At 36.6% G+C, this 18558-nt stretch overlaps 1 protein-coding gene across 1 annotated transcript in view; it reads left to right on the forward strand.

The window, feature by feature from the left end:
- The window catches only part of zw10 (zw10 kinetochore protein), a 42073-nt gene that overhangs the window by 12130 nt on the left and 11385 nt on the right, over positions 1–18558 (forward strand). Inside the window, exons 8-12 of the mRNA XM_059956841.1 lie at positions 201–364; positions 1380–1562; positions 8508–8746; positions 16483–16554; positions 18306–18475. Coding sequence (XP_059812824.1) covers positions 201–364; positions 1380–1562; positions 8508–8746; positions 16483–16554; positions 18306–18475 — 828 coding nt within the window. The remainder of the gene's footprint in view (positions 1–200; positions 365–1379; positions 1563–8507; positions 8747–16482; positions 16555–18305; positions 18476–18558) is intronic.

The raw sequence follows: 18558 nt of genomic DNA on the forward strand, positions 1-18558 counted from the left end.
TCTTTCCTATAATGGCTAACTTTAAATTTATACAATTAACTGAATTGTTCCTCTACCCACTATTCCAGCTGATCAAGATCTCCTTGTTTTTTTTTATCACCTCCTTCAGTGTTTGCCATATGAATCATTAGTGTCAGCTACAAATCCACTACATTGGATATGTGAAATTTGATCGGCTTTCTTTTTTGGTATTATGATAGATGTGCCTCTCTGGGACTCTATGGATTGCAAGGAAAAGCAGGCTATAAACCTGGCAGAATTGCTGGGAGGCATGATCTGGGAGGAATTATCAGAAATCATTATTAAGAACTGCTTGGTGTTCTCTATACCAGCAAACAGCAGCCAGTTGGAGCTATATGAAGAGGTATGGACACTTTAACATAAATTGGTCAGCAGGTGCTCTCAGAATGCCATTTTTAAATGATAAAAGTTTGTCATTAGAATTTCTAGAAAGCAGTTGTGTTTTATGTATGTCTTTTAAAGCCTCCAGTTTCCTAGCTTCATGTATCTCAAACTTTTGAAGCACTTTTTAGTATTTGCATTTTCTGTTTCTCATGAGTATTCCGTTTTGTTTCTTAACTATGTAATGTATAATTGAGTGCTCTGAAGGGCAGGATTCTGTGACTTGGTCTGTTACAAAACCATGGTTGATGCTTGTGGAGGAAGATTTTGGGTTATAGAAGGATACAGATGTTATTTTATTTGGGTAGGTGCACAAGGTAAGATATAATGCAACAAATGGCAGGATATTGGGTGGTAGTGAAAAACGGGCCTAAGAATGCATGTTCACACATCCTTAAAAAGTGACAAGACCAATCAGTAAGCTGACTTAGAAGCATCCACAATGTTTCTCATTGTTAGTTGAGGCATACAATATAATAAGAATAGTTAATTTGGAGCTGTGTGCAGCACTGTTTAGAACACACCTTGTGCATTATATATGGCTCTGATTACAGGAGTGATGTCTTGCACTTGTCAGTTTTTATGATGCTTTTTTTGAGAGCTAGAAAGTAATGTTTATCCTGGAAGGTTGTCTAAAATTGGGTTATTTTCATTGGAACATAGGAAACTAAATTTAACTGAATAGTGGGAATGTACAATTATAAGTGAGTTAAACAAACTGGTAAGGATTTTGACATATAGTTCTACAACTAGAAAGGAATGATAGATTAGTAGACAGACTGATGTTTGGAAGATTAGCTTAGATAAAATTTGATCCCTATCCCTTGCCATTGACGTTTCTTGTGAAATTTGTTTCAATTTTTTGTTGCAAGTCATGTTCCTCAAGAGAGTTATAGGTATGGTGATGCAAATGAGAAAGGGGATCCTTTTATCAAGCTTAGAAAAATAACATTTTGTTACGTGGTTTTCCCTTCTAGGTGATAAAAGCAACAGATAAGTTTGAGGAAAAACTCAAAGAGATGCAGTTTTTGCAGGGCCACTCCACGGATTTGCTGAAATATGCAAAGAATGTAAATGTTCATTTTGCTAGTAAAAAGTGTCAAGACGTGATAGTGACTGCCAGAAACCTGATGACGTCTGAGATCCACAACACAGTAAAGGTGAATTAGTAATTAAATCAGGGGGTGGAGTTTCAAGATGGTGACGTAGACATCTGCCTTTTAGGCGCTCTTCATTTTTTAAGCTATAATCACCCTTGAATCAAATCTTTTTGTACTTAATTACATGGGTTGATATTTACGATTTATTTCTCTTTTTAAAAATAACTCTGGATTTAATTTTTTCAACTTTAAAATGTCTGTACCTAAGAAATCGTCTAAAGACCCTATAATTCTCGATGCAATCGCCAGTCTTCTGGATACTAAACTGGATACTAAACTTGCAAGTCTGGAAAACAAACTTACTGCGAAAATGTCGGAGCTTGAAGAAGTCGTTAAATCATTTGATATCAAGCTTCAATTGCAGGCAGCAGATATTGAACGCCATGAAGAAAAGTTTGCGGCTCTTGACAAGATAATTTGTGAAAAAATACGTACAATCGAAACTTTGGAGGAGAAGGTATGGTCGACCGCTAAAATAGTGGAGCAGTATAAGTTTAAAATCACCGATCTTGAAAACCGGTTTTGCAGACAGAATTTGCGTATTATTGGATTTCCCGAAAATGTCGAGTCTGGTGACTTAACTGAATATTTCTCTAATTTATTGTGGGAAATTTTTGGCGAGGACACTTTGCGGGTTAAGCCTACTATTGATCGTGCCCACAGAGTTTCAAGATTTTCGGCTGCGAAAGACGAGCCACGAGCTGTGATTGTCCGTCTCCATTATCCTCGGGAGAAAGAGCTTTTAATTCGATTAGCTCGTCAGAAAGGTATGATTTCTCACAAAAACAACAAGTTTCGTATTGTGGAGGACTATTCATTCGAGGTAATGAGGGCGAGAATCGCTTTTAAACCGGTGATGGCAGAGGTTCATTCGATTGGACTTAAACAAGCTTTAAGATATCCAGCGAATCTCAGAATTACGTTGAGCGACAACAGTCAGCGTTTCTTTAATACTCCGGAAGAAGCGAAGAAATTCATTGAAGAATATCGCTCTTCTAGTCCAACTTGAACTATGTGTTATGTGGAAGAACTTTTGGAGAGAAGACGCCATTCCGTTTTAGGCTTTAACTTATGATGCTGCGGTATAGCTTTTTATTTTGGTCTGTAGACCTGGTTTTTTTTTATTATCATGATTTACAGATGCTTTTTTAACTTTACTATAATGTCTTTTTTCTTAATTAATTTTTTTTTCCCTCTGGATTAGATATACATGTTAAGACTTTGTAATAATGATTTATTTTTTAAGATGTCGTTTCTTCTTCCCATAAGACTTTGCTTTCTGTAAGCGTTTATTTGCCTGTATTTGAGAATGGGACGAATGTTTTGAATTTTTGAACCTTTTTTTTTATATATATATATTGTAGTGGTTATTGAACCCTTTTTTAATTTTATTTTGATAACCTTTTTTTTAAAAAAAAATTGGTGAATTTACATTTATATTTTGTAATATGGTCCTTTCAAAATGTCGTTTCTTCTTCCCATAAGTCTTTGTTTTTGAAACGTCATTTTCTTATATTTGAATATGGAATCTTTTTTTAAAGGCATATTACACTATTTTAAACTTCGTTATCCTTTTTTTTATTAATGATTTTTTGCTTTTTTATATTATTTTTTCATTTTGATTGATATATATTTCTGTTTACAACCCTGTATTTATATCTGGGTGTTATATAGTTTCTCTTTTCTTTCTTTTCATGAAGTCGCCATCTTGAAAATAGGGGTAATATTAGTGTTAGTTTGTGCGCCTGCTGCTTGGCTTTTTTTCGTGGGGTTGGGGGAGGGGGTAGGGATCTTCTTTAACGCTTTTGCTTTTTATTTTTTTGCTTTTAGTTTATGGGCCGACTTTAAATTATTAATATTGTTGAGGTGTCATGATCTCCGGTTGCTCCTGAATCATTTTTCCTTCTTCCTGAATTATGGGTTATGTGTCTTTTTAACCTTTTATGAAATACACAACTAATATTGGCATGATGGATAAGTCTATTAACTTTATCTCCTGGAATACTAATGGTTTAAATCATCCGATTAAACGTAAAAAAAATTTAAATTATTCCATAGACTAAATGCTAATATTATTTTTGCACAGGAGACCCATATTAGGAGGGAGGATAAGCAACGCTTTTTTTAGGTTCTGGAAAGGTCAACAATTTCACTCGAATTGTACCGCCAAAATTAGGGGTGTGTCTATTTTTATAGACCCCTCAATTTCGTTTACACATCATGAAATTATTTCTGATCCACAGGGCAGATTTTTGTTGATAACTGGTTCACTTTTTAATCGAAAAGTGGTTCTAGTTAATATTTATGCTCCAAACTTTGACTGCCCTGAATTTTTTAAACGTTTATTTACTTCCCTTCCTAATCTAAATGAATATATGTTGATAATGGGTGGAGATTTCAATTGTTGTTTGAATCCTTCGATGGATAGATCTAAACCTATTCGAATTCTTCCGAATAGATCAGCCTTACTTATTAATTCTTTTATGGTCGATTCAGGAATTACTGAAATATGGCGGTTTTTGAACCCTAAAGATAAAGAATTTTTGTTTTTTTCACATGTATATCACAGTTATTCTAGAATTGATTATTTCCTTATTGATCATCGTTTATTAACAGATGTTATTGATTGTAAATATGATTCTATTGCTATTTCTGATCATGCACCTTTGAAGTTATCTATCAGGATTTTGGACTTTTCTAATAATACTAGATCTTGGAGACTTAATGCTACTTTGCTTCAAGATCCAGAATTCATCACCTACATAAAACAGCAAATTGACTTGTTTTTCTCAACAAACTATACAGAAGAGATTGACAGAGGAATACTTTGGGACTCTTTTAAGGCTTTTATCCGTGGACAAATTATCTCATTCCGTCGGTAAAAGAAAACAAAGATATTTAGATATTGCTTTATTAGTGGATAAAATTAAAGAAATTGATAAGATTTATTCCGTGACTCCTACCAAAGAACTTTATAAGAAGAGAGTTGAGCTTCAAATGGAGCATAGCTTATTATTATCTTCTTCAATTGAGAATCAATTAATTAGGACCAGGGCTCAATTTTATATCCATAGTGATCGAACTGGTAAATTGTTAGCTAACCAATTAAAAGCTAATTCGACTAAGCGACAAATTATTAAAATTCGTAAACAAGACAGCAATCTGACTACTGATCATAAAGAAATCAATAACACTTTTCAAGATTTTTATAAATCTTTATATCAATCAGAATTTGATGGCGATCTCTCCATGATGGATAACTTTTTTAACAATTTGAATATTCCCAAACTGACAGATGAAGATTGTAGCTTGTTTGATGCTCCTATCTCTTTGGCCGAAATAGGAGAGGCTATCTCATCAATGAATTCAGGGAAAGCTCCTGGTCCTGATGGTTATATTATAGAATTTTTAAAAACTTTTTCTTCTTTGCTTTCCCCTTGGTTATGTGAAATCTTTAATGATGCATTTGTTAAGAAGAGATTACCTCAGTCTTTTTATGAAGCTACTATCTCTCTAATTCTTAAAAAAGATAAGGATCCCACTTTATGTGCATCTTATTGCCCTATATCACTATTAAATGTAGACTCTAAGATTCTTACAAAAATTTTAGCTATTAGGTTAGAAAAGGTACTATCACAGATTATTTCAGAAGACCAAACTGGTTTTATTAGGAATCGGTATTCCTTTTTTAATATTAGAAAATTGATTAATATAATTTATACTTCATCACCCACAATTCCAGAATGTGTTATTTCACTAGATGCTGAAAAGGCTTTTGATAGAGTTGAATGGGTATACTTATTTAACGCTTTGAGATATTTTAATTTTAGTCCTAATTTTATATCATGGATCAAACTAATATATCATAAACCTGTTGCTTCTGTTCTTACAAATAATTACAGATCTTCTTTTTTTCAATTATCTCGTGGTACGAGACAAGGTTGTCCCTTAAGTCCTTTATTGTTTAATATTGCATTAGAACCTTTAGCCATTGCTATTCGTGAATCTCCTAATATTTTTGGTATTACCCGCAATGAGAAATTATACAAGTTATCACTTTATGCTGATGACTTGTTATATATTTCTGATCCTGACTGGTCTATTCCCGCTATTTTATCCTTGTTGGCTCAATTTGGTAGTTTTTCTGGTTATAAACTAAACTTGGATAAGAGTGATTTATTCCCTTTAAACGTGCAAACTTTATTGAATGAAAGGATACCATTTAAAGTTGTTGATGATAACTTTATCTATTTAGGTATAAAAATTACCAAGAAATATAAAGATTTATTTACATTGAATTTTTTACCTATGCTTCATCAAATTCAACAACTTACTACAAGATGGTCTCCCTCATCCTTATCATTAGTTGGTCGGATTAATGCTATTAAAATGATGATTCTACCGAAATTTTTATATTTATTTCAAGCTTTACCAATTTTTATTCCTAAATCTTTTTTTGATAACATTGACTCAAAAATTTCTTCATTTGTGTGGCAAAATAAAAATCCTAGGTTAAGTAAAAGGCAATTACAAAAATCTAAAAAAGATGGTGGTTTAGCTCTACCTAACTTTAGATTTTACTATTGGGCGAATAATATTCGTAACTTAATTTATTGGAAATCAGATTTGGATTCACCATTGTGCCCACAGTGGGTAAATTTAGAATGCAATGAGGCACAGGGATATTCTCTATTCTCCGTTCTGGGTTCTTCTCTTTCTGCCGATTTAGTTAAATTCAATAAACAGATATCCAACCCTGTTGTCAAACATACATTACAAATTTGGTTTCAATTTCGTAAATTTTTTACTCTGAAAAACTTTGCTCTTGATAGCCCTATTTTACTTAATTTTTTTTTCAAACCTTCTTTGACAGATCAATCTTTTAGCATATGGAAAAGGAAAGGTATAAAATGCTTTCGTGATCTCTTTTTTGAAGGTCGTTTGATGTCTTTCGACCAACTTTCCAACAAATTTGAGTTACCTAAATCTAACTTTTTTAGATATCTACAAATCAGAAATTTTTTATATAAAATTCTACCATCCTTCCCCAATTCAACTTCAGTGGACTTTTTAGGTATGATTTTTACCTTAAATCCCTATCAGAAGGGATTAGTGGCTTTTATTTATAATATGATTATGAAGATACAACCAGAAATATCAGGTAGAATTAAACAAGAATGGGAAAAAGAACTTCAATATAATATATCAATAGAAAAATGGGAAAAATTTTTACAAATGGTTAATTCTTCTATATGTGCTAAACATGCTTTAATACAATTTAAAATTGTACATAGAGCTCATATGTCTAAAGATAAACTTGCTCGATTCTACTCTCATATTAACCCACAATGTGACAGATGTCATTCAGATGTGGCTTCATTGACCCATATGTTTTGGTCATGTCCCACCTTATACAATTATTGGAAGGACATATTTGCTACCATTTCCTCAATTTGGAATATCGATTTACAACCTCATTTTATTACTGCAATTTTTGGTATACCAAATGAGGATGGTAATCAGTTTTCCCCTTCAATTAGACAAATGATTGCTTTTGTAACATTAATGGCCAGAAGGTCTATATTGCAAAATTGGAAAGAAGTAAATCCTCCTACCACATTTCAGTGGCTCTCTCAAACTATTTCTTATCTGAGCTTGGGAAAAATTAGAAGCACTATTTTTGACTCATCAGTTAAATTTGAAGAAACTTGGGGACCGTTCATTCGACATTTTCATATGAATTAATCTGACCTCTCCCAGACCTTCTCTCTGTTTATTCTTGTTCTGGTATGGAGTTCCGGAGTTTTTGGCACTATCATATACAAATAAACTGTTATTATTGCCCATGTTAGTTTAGTTTAGTATTTTTTTTCTCAAAATATATATTTTGCTTGTATTTTTACAATTTTTTTCTTTTTCTTTTGATGAATATTCTTATTTTTTCATATAATTATTATAGGCTTGATTGATAATGTACTATGTTTTCCTGTTGATATTTTAATAGGATATTGTTATCATATTATTAATTTAATTTCAAGTCTAATGCATTTATAACCTATTCATTATTATGTTATGTTTTTTTTATATATATGAAATTCAGTAAAAAGATTGAAAAAAAAGAAAGAAAGTAATTAAATCTCCATCAGAAATCGGTGAAGATGTGAAACTTTAATATTATATGGGTAATCTTAAGTCCTCTTATTCCTACACTAATGTATACAGATTGAAGACATTAGTATACTCTGATGTCTTCATCTTATTCTTCATGGTTAGCTACATCTCTACAAACCAGGTTTTTGAGCTTATATTTTTGTTCTATTCCACCATTTTGTAATTTAAGCATGCATTGAGTAACATTTCATATGTGCACCTTGCATCCTAATCCTTTAACTTATCCCAAAAGTAATAGTTCGGAAAACAGTTCTAAATAGCTATAATTGAAGAAGCAGTTCAAGTAAACTTAATTTGGGAAGTAGTATTTGTGCAGGATCTAATTTGGTAGTCTTTAAACCTGTTTGGTGAGTTTGACATTCTTGAGAATGCATTATCCTCATTTATGAAAGGCCTTTTAAACCAAGCAAGTTAACTACACAAGAAATTAGTAGATACCAGTTCAGTTAGACTGAAAGGAGGTTCTTTTGAACCTCTTTTCCTGAATGGTCTACTTCAGTTCTGTATTTTATATCATACTTTGAGAACAGCACATAGTAATCAATGACAAATATGCTGCAGGTCAAGGAAATTCAGAAATCAATTTGGAGCAATTTGTAGATCCACTGTAATATTCCCAATTGTTATAAATTTGATTAAACAGAGGATATGCCCCAGTCATTCCAATTTTTGTTTATCCCTAGTTTTTAATTTGTAGCTGAGCATTAATTTGGCTCAAATTACAAGAAGAGGTTTATATGAAAAAACACAACTAATTGCTACATTTATTTTCAGATTACAACTGATTCAAAAATCTCCATCCCAAAGCTTCCCAGTCCAGAGATGGACAGTAAATTAGTAATATCCAAGACTTCCAACGTTGTTCCAGGCGACATAGTAAACCTGGGGACTGTGAAGCAGCTCAGTAGTCAAACAATGGGTTTTCCCACCTGCCGAATCAGTGAATCCACCCAGAAACTGGTGGAACTGGCCTACCAGACACTGTCAGAGGCTACAAGCGCCACAACTGAATGGTAAGTAGTTGTGTTGAAAGTATAACTGATACGTGAGGGAATGGAGATCTCTTTTGGTGTCTGTTGCCATTTCCAGCTTGTGTACAGATCAATCCAGCAGCTTGTTTTCTGCTAAAGGTTCTGTAACTGAAATAAAAATAAAATGCCATAAACAGATGCCATGTACATCTAGCTCATCGGCATTCATGACCTGGTAAAGGAACAGCAGTGTATATAAAGTTTCCAGATTTGTACATAATACAAAAATAGATAGGAGTGTGTATGATGATGGGGTTACAATGATTCTATAATAGGATATGGGTTCTGAGTGGATTATAGATTGGCAGGTAGACATTAAAGTGGGGAAGTGTGAGTTCATGTAATTTAGTTTGTGTAAAAAATCAAAGTAGACCATTATCTATGTGGTAAGAAACTGAGGGAGTTGGGTGCATGGATCACAGCAAGTAGTGAAGAAGGCAAATGGCATTTTGGCCTTTATTGTGAGCAGTTTAGGTTTTAAAATGTGAGGTTTTGTTGCAATTGTACAGGGTGTTGGTGAGGCCTCACCTTACAGTTTTGACCACCTTTCCTTAAAATACAGGTTTCCCCCGCTATCTGAAGGTAGAGCGTTCCTATGAAGTGGTTCATAAGCCGGAATGTCGTAAAGTGAAGAAGCAATTAGCATTTATTTATATGGGGAAAATTTGTGAGCGTTCGCAGTCCCAAAAAATAACATGTGTTCTGCCAAATAACACACAAAACCTGAAGTAACAGTAATATATAGTAAAAGCAGGAATGATCTGATAGATACATAGCCTATACAAACTAGGAATACTTTTCTGCAATCATTGCAGCACTGTCTACCGTAGCGAAAATATCATGCAAGCGCTCTCGGCAGCTCTCATGGCAGAAACACTCGGCGCAAGCGCTCTCGCAGAAACACTCGGCGCAAGTGCTCTCAGCAGAAACACTCTCTCCAGTAACCTTTAAGCTATGAAGCTGCCAAATCATGGCAAATACATAAAAATACACAGCCTATATAAAGTAGAAATAATGTATGTACAGTGTAGTTTCACTTACTGGAATCGGGAAGACTGTGAACACACTGATGATGGTGTGTTAGGCTGAGTCATCGGAGGTTGGGGTGGTGGGAGGTAGAGGAGACTGGGGTGTCATCTCATTGTCGTCTGTTTCCATCAGGGCAGGCAGGTCACCTTCCATGTCTGCCTGCCTCAATGTCAAAAGTCGAGGTTTGTCGTCTGCTGTGGCTGATGTGGAAGGCTTGAAAAACGACAGTATGCTTGACTGCTTAGCCTTGCGCAATTTTCTATCATACAGTTCTTTGTAAGCGCTCAAGCAATGCTGTAAATATGCCCTAAATCTACGTACCCTTTCAAAATTGAAGTCATACTTTTCTGCAATCATTGCAGTGTTGTCAACCGCTGTGAAAATCTCACGCAAATGCTTCACGTTCAGTTCCTGGATAACTTCACTTTCTGGCCGTTCGCTACTGCGTTCGGTTTTGATTGTTATCCTTTCCTCATGCAATTGCGTCAGCTCTTCATCTGTCAGTTCTTGGTCATGGGATGCCAAAACCTCTTCAACATTATCCTTGTCAACTTCCACAAACTCAGCCTCCTTAGCCAAACTCACTATGTCCTTAATTCGTTCACCACGATCGAAATGCTTAATTATGTCTAGTTTTACGCTAAATGTAACACCCTTACGTGCTCTTTTAGGCTTTTACGATACCTTAGAACTCATCTTGCTAACAGATGTACAAAATAAATCGACATAAAGCACAGATGCTCATAGGCACGTGTTTAAGCAATGGTGGCTAGAATGCAGTTCTGGGAGAGGAGCTTGGCTGCTTGGGGTGCGCGCTGCCTTTTTCATAACAGTGAAAACATCTGTTAGTGAAAACAGGTAACTAATGTATGTCTTTTGTAACAGCAAGGTGTTGTAAAGTGAACATTCGAAAAATGGGGGACACCTGTATATAACATTGGAAGCAGTACAAGAGAGATTCACCAAGCTACTTCCTGGAATGATAGTATTGTCTCACCAAGAGGGTCTGTACTACTTTGAGTTGAGCAGAATGAAGGGATACCTTATTTAAACATTCCCCTTCTCAGGAGAGCTTGATGTGGTAGAGTTGGGATATTTTCACAACTGAGTCATGAATAAGGGGGCAACCACTATAAAATAAGAAGCTGGCCATTTAAAACAGATGATGAATTACTGGAGTTCCCACCCCTGCGTGTGATGGAGGCTAGTTCTTTAGAAGTATTTAAAGTGAGGTTGGATAGATGCTTGAAATGACACAGAAGAGAATTGAGGTCAGCATAGATCAGCCATGGTAATATGAAATGGTGAAGCAGGCTTTAAGGGTCTTATCGCCTACGTTGATTTGTTTTAGAAACATAAAAAACCTATAGCACAATACAGGCCCTTCGGCCCACAAAGCTGTGCCGAGCATGTCCTTACCTTACCCATAGCCCTCTGTTTTACTAAACCCCATGTATCCATCCAGGAATCTCTTAAAAGACCCTATTGTTTCCGCCTCCACAAAAACAACTTACCCCTGACATCTCCTCTGTACCTACTTCCAAGTACCTTAAAACTACACCCTGTCATGTTAGCCATTTCAGCCCTGGAAAAAAGCCTCTGACTATCCATGTGATCAATGACTCTCATTATCTTGTACACCTCTATCAGGTCACCTTTCACCTCCTTTCGCTCCAAGGAGAAAAGGCCGAGTTCACTCAACCTATTCTCATAAGGCATGCTCCCCAATCCAGGCAACATCCTTGTAAATCTCTGCACCCTTTCTATGGTTGCCATGTCTTTCGTGTAGTGAGGTGACCAGAACTGAGCACAGTACTCCAAGTGGGGTCTGACCAGGGTCCTATATAGCTGCAACATTACCTCTCGGCTCTTAAACTCAATCCCATGATTGATGAAGGCCAATGCACCGTATGGCTTCTTAACCACAGAATCAACCTGCCTAGCAGCTTTGAGTGTCCTATGGACTGGGACCCCAAGATCCCTCTGATCCTCCACACTGCCAAGAGTCTTACCATTAATACTCTATTCTGCCATCATATTTGACCTACCAAAATGAACCACCTCACACTTAACTGGGTTGAACACCATCTGCCACTTCTCAGCCCAGTTTTGCATCCTATCGATGTCCTACTATAACCTCTGACAGCCCACTGTCCACAACACCCCCAACCTTTTTGACATCAGCAAATTTACTAACCCATTCCTCCACTTCCTCATTCAGGTCATTTATAAAAATCACAAAGAGTAGGGGTGTCAGAACAGATACCTGTGACATACCACTAGTCACTGGCCTCCATGCAGAAAATCGATGTACACTACATCTACAGCTCTAACTTTGTCAATGTGTTTAGTCACATCCTCAACATATTCACTCAGGCTTGTAAGGCAAAACCTGCCTTTGAGAAAGCAATGCTGATTGTTCCTAATCATATTATGCCTAAGTGTTCATGAATCCTGCCTTACAGGATCATCTCCATCAACTTACCAACCACTGAGGTAAGACTCACTGGTCTATAATTTCCTGGGCTATCTCTGCTTCCTTTCTTGAATAATGGAACAACATCTGCAACCCTCCAATCCTTTGGAATCTCTCCCGTCCTCATTGATGATGCAGAGATCATCGCCAGAGGCTCAGCAATCTCCTCCCTCGTTTTCCACATTAGCCTGGGGTACGTCCCGTCCTGATGCTTTCCAAAAGCTCCAACACATCCTCTTCCTTAATTTCTACACGGTCAAGCTTTTCAATCCGCTGCAAGTCATCCCTACAATTGCCAAGATCCTTTTCCGTAGTGAATACTGAAGCAAAGTATTCATTAAGTACCTCTGCCATCTCCTCTGGTTCTATACACACTTTTCCACTGTCACACTTGATTGGTCCTAGTCTCTCATGTCTTATCCTCTTGCTCTTCACATACCTGTAGAATGCTTTGAGGTTTTCCTTAATCCTGTCCACCAAGGCCTTCTCATGGCCCCTTCTGACTCTCCTAATTTCCTTCTTAAGCTCCTTCCTAGTAGTTTTATAATCTTCTAGATCTCTATCATTACCTAGTTTTTTTAACCTTTCGTAAGCTCTTCTTGACTCGATTTTCAATGGCCTTTGTACACCACGGTTCCTGTACCCTACCATCCTTTCCCTGTCTGTTTGGAATGTATCTCTGCAGAACCCCACACCAATATCCCCTGAACATTTGCCACATTTCTTCTGTACATTTCCCTGAGAACATCTGTTTCCAATTTATGCTTCCAAGTTCCTGTCTGATAGCCTCATAATTCCCCTTACTCTAATTAAACATTTCCCTAGCACAATAAATATACATAATTTCAATTCAATTTAAGTTTAATTGTCATCCAACCAAATATGAGTACTCATGAACATAGCTAAACAAGACAGTGTTACTCCAGGGTCAAAGTGAAAAACACGGTCCCAATGGTGACAGCACAAGCACACATAGCATGTATAAGATAGAAAGATACAGCCTTTCAGTAAAAGAGACCTCACACTCAAACCAACCAACTGACTGACTGCCATTGAAATCTGCAGATCACAATAGAGCTTGTCTTCTGCTGACTGAACACTGGGGGGCAGCACTGACTTCAGCTTGGCTGCTGGAGTCCAGGCTTGTATACAGTACTAGACTGATTGTACATGCATAAAGTGACACTTGGCACAGAAGTGTCTGTGCATAATGTGACTGACAGGTGATAAAGTAGTGGTGGTTGGGGGCATGGAGGAGTGGATTAGTGGGTTGAGGTGACGATCATCTTTTAGATTTACTTGTTCTACTTCAGTTGAAACCCATCATTCTGTGCTGATCATGAATCTATTTTGATTGCTGGTATTAACTCATCCAGGCTTACCCAACTAAGCTGACTTCAACATGATTGTGATGTACCTCATTGCAGCATGATATCAACTTAGTTTGTGCTTCACTGGAACGTGGACTTAATTTGACCTTTTCACATTAGGTGAAGGGACTGTTTTACATAATGCCCATTAGTTAACTGAGTGCTGAGTTACTGATGTAAACTTCAGAATAATGTTCCAGACAAGGTTTATACTAGTTGTCTTAACATGAGTGATTTTAAATCAGCAAATTAAGATGACTGTGTGTTCATTGCATGTGGGTGTGCCTGTGTAGGAGTAATCTTTTATCACTGAGTGGGATATCAATTCAACTTGGTGTTTAGCGTTTGTGAGTTAATGTTTTTCAATGATTTTAAGACATCCAAAAGAGCTTTATAATTTTTTAAAAGTTTTTCTTTTTATTTAAAGACTATTGTACAGTCATGTCACTTTAGCGAAAATAGTTGTACTGGTACATGGTTAGAAAAGTTTAGAATTATATGAGCCAAACACTGGCAAATATTTGGGTTTGGCTTGGATCGGTATCTTTGTTGGTCTGCACTTTTTGGGGTAAAGGGTCTGTTTCCATTTGACTAAATGTGGCCACCAGGTCTTCTAAATTTCAAAAGCTGTGGGCTGGCTGTTGGCAACAGATTTGTGACATATGGATTTAAGTGAATGCTGTATTATTTGATTAGTGTGGATCCAAATCTGTTGTTTGATTTGATAATATTTGATGTCATTAGATGCACCAAAAAGAGGAGTTCATTTTCTCAATACCTCAAGCTCAAACTGCAGAATAAAATAAGATTTCCCAACTTAAAAGTTGTAGTGCCCCACTGGAGACATTGATAGTGTGGGGCCTTGTTGGGCACTAGTTAAAGTTGCACTAATGCAACTATTAGGTCAATTTGCCAAGGTACATTTCTATTCACCTATGTATGAGGGAGCTTTACATTCCAGGAAGAATATCACATTAAGAATAGTACTTCACAAGAAAACTGTATGTACAGTATGTTTATTATACATACAGAAATCTGTCTGTTTTGAGAAAATTTTACCATTGGTCTACAGTTACAAAATGGTGATAATATGAGCAGACATTTGAATGTTTGACCTCTTATCTTCCACTGCAGTTGTGGCATTACCTTAGTGTCACTACAAATGTGACATTATTGAGATTAATGTCAGTTTCATTGTACATTGTATATTTTTCTTAAGAGATTTTTTCTAGCAGAGGTGCCTCAAACTTGTGGTTCAGGAAGAGTTATGGGTGGTGCTATGTTCCATTGCTTTTATAGTTGTGACATTTTTCAGTCAATTCATGTTACTTTGATTTTTAAATTTTATTTTTATTATTTAGAGATACAATGCAGAACCCTGCCATGCCACCAGCAACCCTAGCCTAATCACATGGCAATTTACAATGAACCAATTAATCTCCTAGCCGGTATGTCTTTGGACTGTGGGAGGAAGTCAGAGCATCCAGAGAAAACCTACACTTTTCATGGACTCCTTACAGAGATTATAGGAATTGAACTCCGACATTCAGTGCCCTTGAGCTGTAATATTGTCATGCTGACTACTGTGCTGCTGTGGTGGCCGAATAAGTTTGTTCATTCAAGTTTCTGTTCAGCTGGTATTGAAAAGCCAGGGGGTTTACTGTCGCATTATGCAGGTCACATTTGGGTAGATTATTCAGTGAAGGTCAGTTTTTCAGGCTGTTTAATGGTCAAGTAGCCAATATATACTTTAATGAAATTAATATTATCAATGTTTACATGTTTAACTCAGGGTTGATCCAGCATTTAGTTAGGACGCGGTCTTCAGCATTTCAAATCCTCATACCAACCTTTGATTCTGTGATTAGCAAATAACTGGTTATCTTGTGTTAGTACCTCTCAGCTGACTTTCACGCTTGTGGAAAATTAATTCAGATTTTCATTGTCTGTGGGTGTAGAATATTTTCTGACGTCCCTCCAGCTTACTCCCACTCTAATTTTATGGCTATTTTTTGTTTGGTGAGAGAAATACTGAGTAAATACATTTTATCAAATATCAAAATTGATAATCCAGATAATGTGGCCTGCTTGATAACCCAAGAAGGACCTGTTCTTCTAGCAGAGGGATTAAAAGATGGAGCATAGATTTAAACAAATTGATCAAGTGGGCAGATATTTACATATCATATTTAAACCAAACTTTGTGGGTAATATTTAGAGTATTGAGCAGCAAGGCAATAGGCCCAGTACTGGAAGTTAGTGTTATGTTGGGTAACTCTTGAGTGTCATAGATGGTGTGGTAATGTAGCAGCTAGCAGTCACCGCCAGTGACTGGTTTGATTCCCACTACTGTCTGTAAGGAGTTTGTACGTTTTCCCTGTGGCCTGTGGGTTTCCTCCGAGTGCTCCAACTTCCTCGCACGGTCCAAAGACTGTTCATGGGTTAATTGGTCACATGGATGTAATTGGGTGGTACAGGCTCATTAGATTGCAAGGCTGTTACTATGCTGCATCTCTTTTTTTTAAAAAAAAGTAAAACTAAATGAAGGGAGGCATGGTGTCCTATGCTGTAAATTGTTTACAGTAACATTGAATGATGCAGTGATTTGTCTTTTAAAGTTCTGGTTGAGTAGAGGTTATAATTCTTTTCCTGATTACCAATCTGAGCCCTGATATGTCAGATCTTTTTAGGCTTGGATTGAGCAGCACGGCTCAAGTTCAGTCTGCAGTTTTATTCACTAGAGGGCGCACCAGCATGCTTTAAGCGATTGTGAGAGTGCTGCTTCAGTAACCTTTGAATTACATTGCTGAACATTTGATTTATACTTTATTTGCTTTTTTCAGTGCTGTGCAGTTGTTCTACACAGTTAGAAACATTTTTCACTTGTTCTATGATGTTGTTCCAACCTATCACAAGTAAGTATGTCATCTTTAATTAATTTTTAAATATAATCATTTCCGATGAGTTTGTAATGTTTGCTTATGTGATTAGTTTAGTTACTCCACCTATTTGCTAATGTTATCCAATTACTTACTGTTGTATGGAAGAAATAATAGATCATATGGCCATCTTGCCTGTTGTGCTTTTCAGAAAGATTATGGTTCAATTCCATCTCCCAGTGTTACTGATTCTGTTAGTGCTCATAAGTCTGTCCTCCTCTTCCTCATATCTCTGAAATAGCCAAACATCCACATCTTTGCGCTGAACAATTCAAATGATTAATTTTTTTAAAAATTCACACCATTTCAATTTAGGATGAGTGCCACTTCCAGATTTGCAAACCTGGAGAAATATTTTGTCTGCATCTTCCCTGTCAAATCTTTTGCTTTAATGAAGACACTCCTCATTTTTCTAAACTCCGAGGAATGTTCTCCAAAGGAACGAAATTTGAGGAATTAATCAAGTAAAGCTTGTACCTCATCAAAGGTGCATTCTTCTTGAGCAATTGATCAAACTTGCAGGTCCTCCCCAATTCATGAATGCATGATTTGTGTCTAGCTCATACATATGAATGATTAGAAGAGTAGAAGGATGAATATGCTAAGCTCCAAGCATCTTCTGCCACCTGGAACTCATTTCAGACTTCTCTGACTTGCAGTGGGATTGGGTAACCTGGGGAGGACCTGCACAAGTAGAAATTATATTTGCAAACTCATCCAGAATCTAATTATCTGGCTTGTTCAAAACAAGCTGGCTTTTTCCTAATGCTTTTTTTTTGGTCATTGTCAAAATGTTAGCTTTGGAGTGTATGGAAATATTGAGGTGGGGTGGGGGGGGGGGACACAGTATGGAAACAAGCCCTTTGCCACAGAGTGTCCATGTAAGCTATCATGCAAAACTTAAACTATCCTATATTCGTCATACTTTATTCTTCCCCATGTTCCTATCCACTCCTTAAATTTTCCTACTCACTTATACTCTGTAGTAGCCAATTAACTTGCCAATCTGTGCCTCTTTAATCTATATATATTAATTATATCAAGGATGGATTGAGCATCCTAGCTATTCATTTGTGCATAAGCCTTTTACACAGTACTGTAACATTATTAGCCAGAACATTGTTCTGCCACAATCAAAACGTTGGAGGAACTCAGCAGGTCAGGCAAGATCTATGGAAAATAATAAATGGCTGACATTTCAAGCTGAGACCCATCATCAGGACTGGAAAGGAAAGAGAAAGACACCAGAGGATATTTTTTTCTCTGATTCAATCTGAACCCTGACATTCCAGGTCTGTTTTGGCTTGGATTGAGAGTAGCTCAGGTCAAGTTCAGTCCTTTCCCCACTTTCTTTCCAGTTCTGATGAAGGGTCTCAGCATGAACCGTTGACTGTTTATTCCTTTTCCATTGGTACTGCCTGACCTGCTGAGTTCCTCCAACATTTTTGTGTGTGTGTTTTACTCTGGATTTCCAGCATCCGCAGAATCTCTTGTGTTTGTTGTTCTGCCACAGCCAAATTGGACATTGTTTATTGTTGCTTTTGTGTTAGTGCCTTCAGTGACAAAGCCTGGTTTGCACTTGGTTTTTGATCTTCACTGCTACTTCAGCATGACTTTATATTTGTTTTTATTAAATGACAACATCTGTGTACATTGTTGTGTAGTTGTTTCTGCAAAATACCATGTTATGATGGATTCTCAACCTTTCTGTTCTTATTTTAATTTAGGGAGACACTGCAGAAGTTGCCCCAGCTGGCTGCTATCCATCAAAACAATTGTATGTACATTGCCCACCACTTGATTACCCTGGGACATCAGTTCCATTGCAGTCTCCCGAACCCTTTGTGCAATGGAACAGCAACCTTTGTAGACTTTGTGCCAAGTTTTAGGCAATTAGGTGTGTAACTGGATTTTGGTTCACTGAATATTTGAACCATGTCAAAGATTTGTGCAGCATTTGCTTATACACAAGTTATTATT

This window comes from Hypanus sabinus, chromosome X2 (genome assembly GCF_030144855.1).
Source record: "Hypanus sabinus isolate sHypSab1 chromosome X2, sHypSab1.hap1, whole genome shotgun sequence".
Lineage (NCBI taxonomy): Eukaryota > Metazoa > Chordata > Chondrichthyes > Myliobatiformes > Dasyatidae > Hypanus > Hypanus sabinus.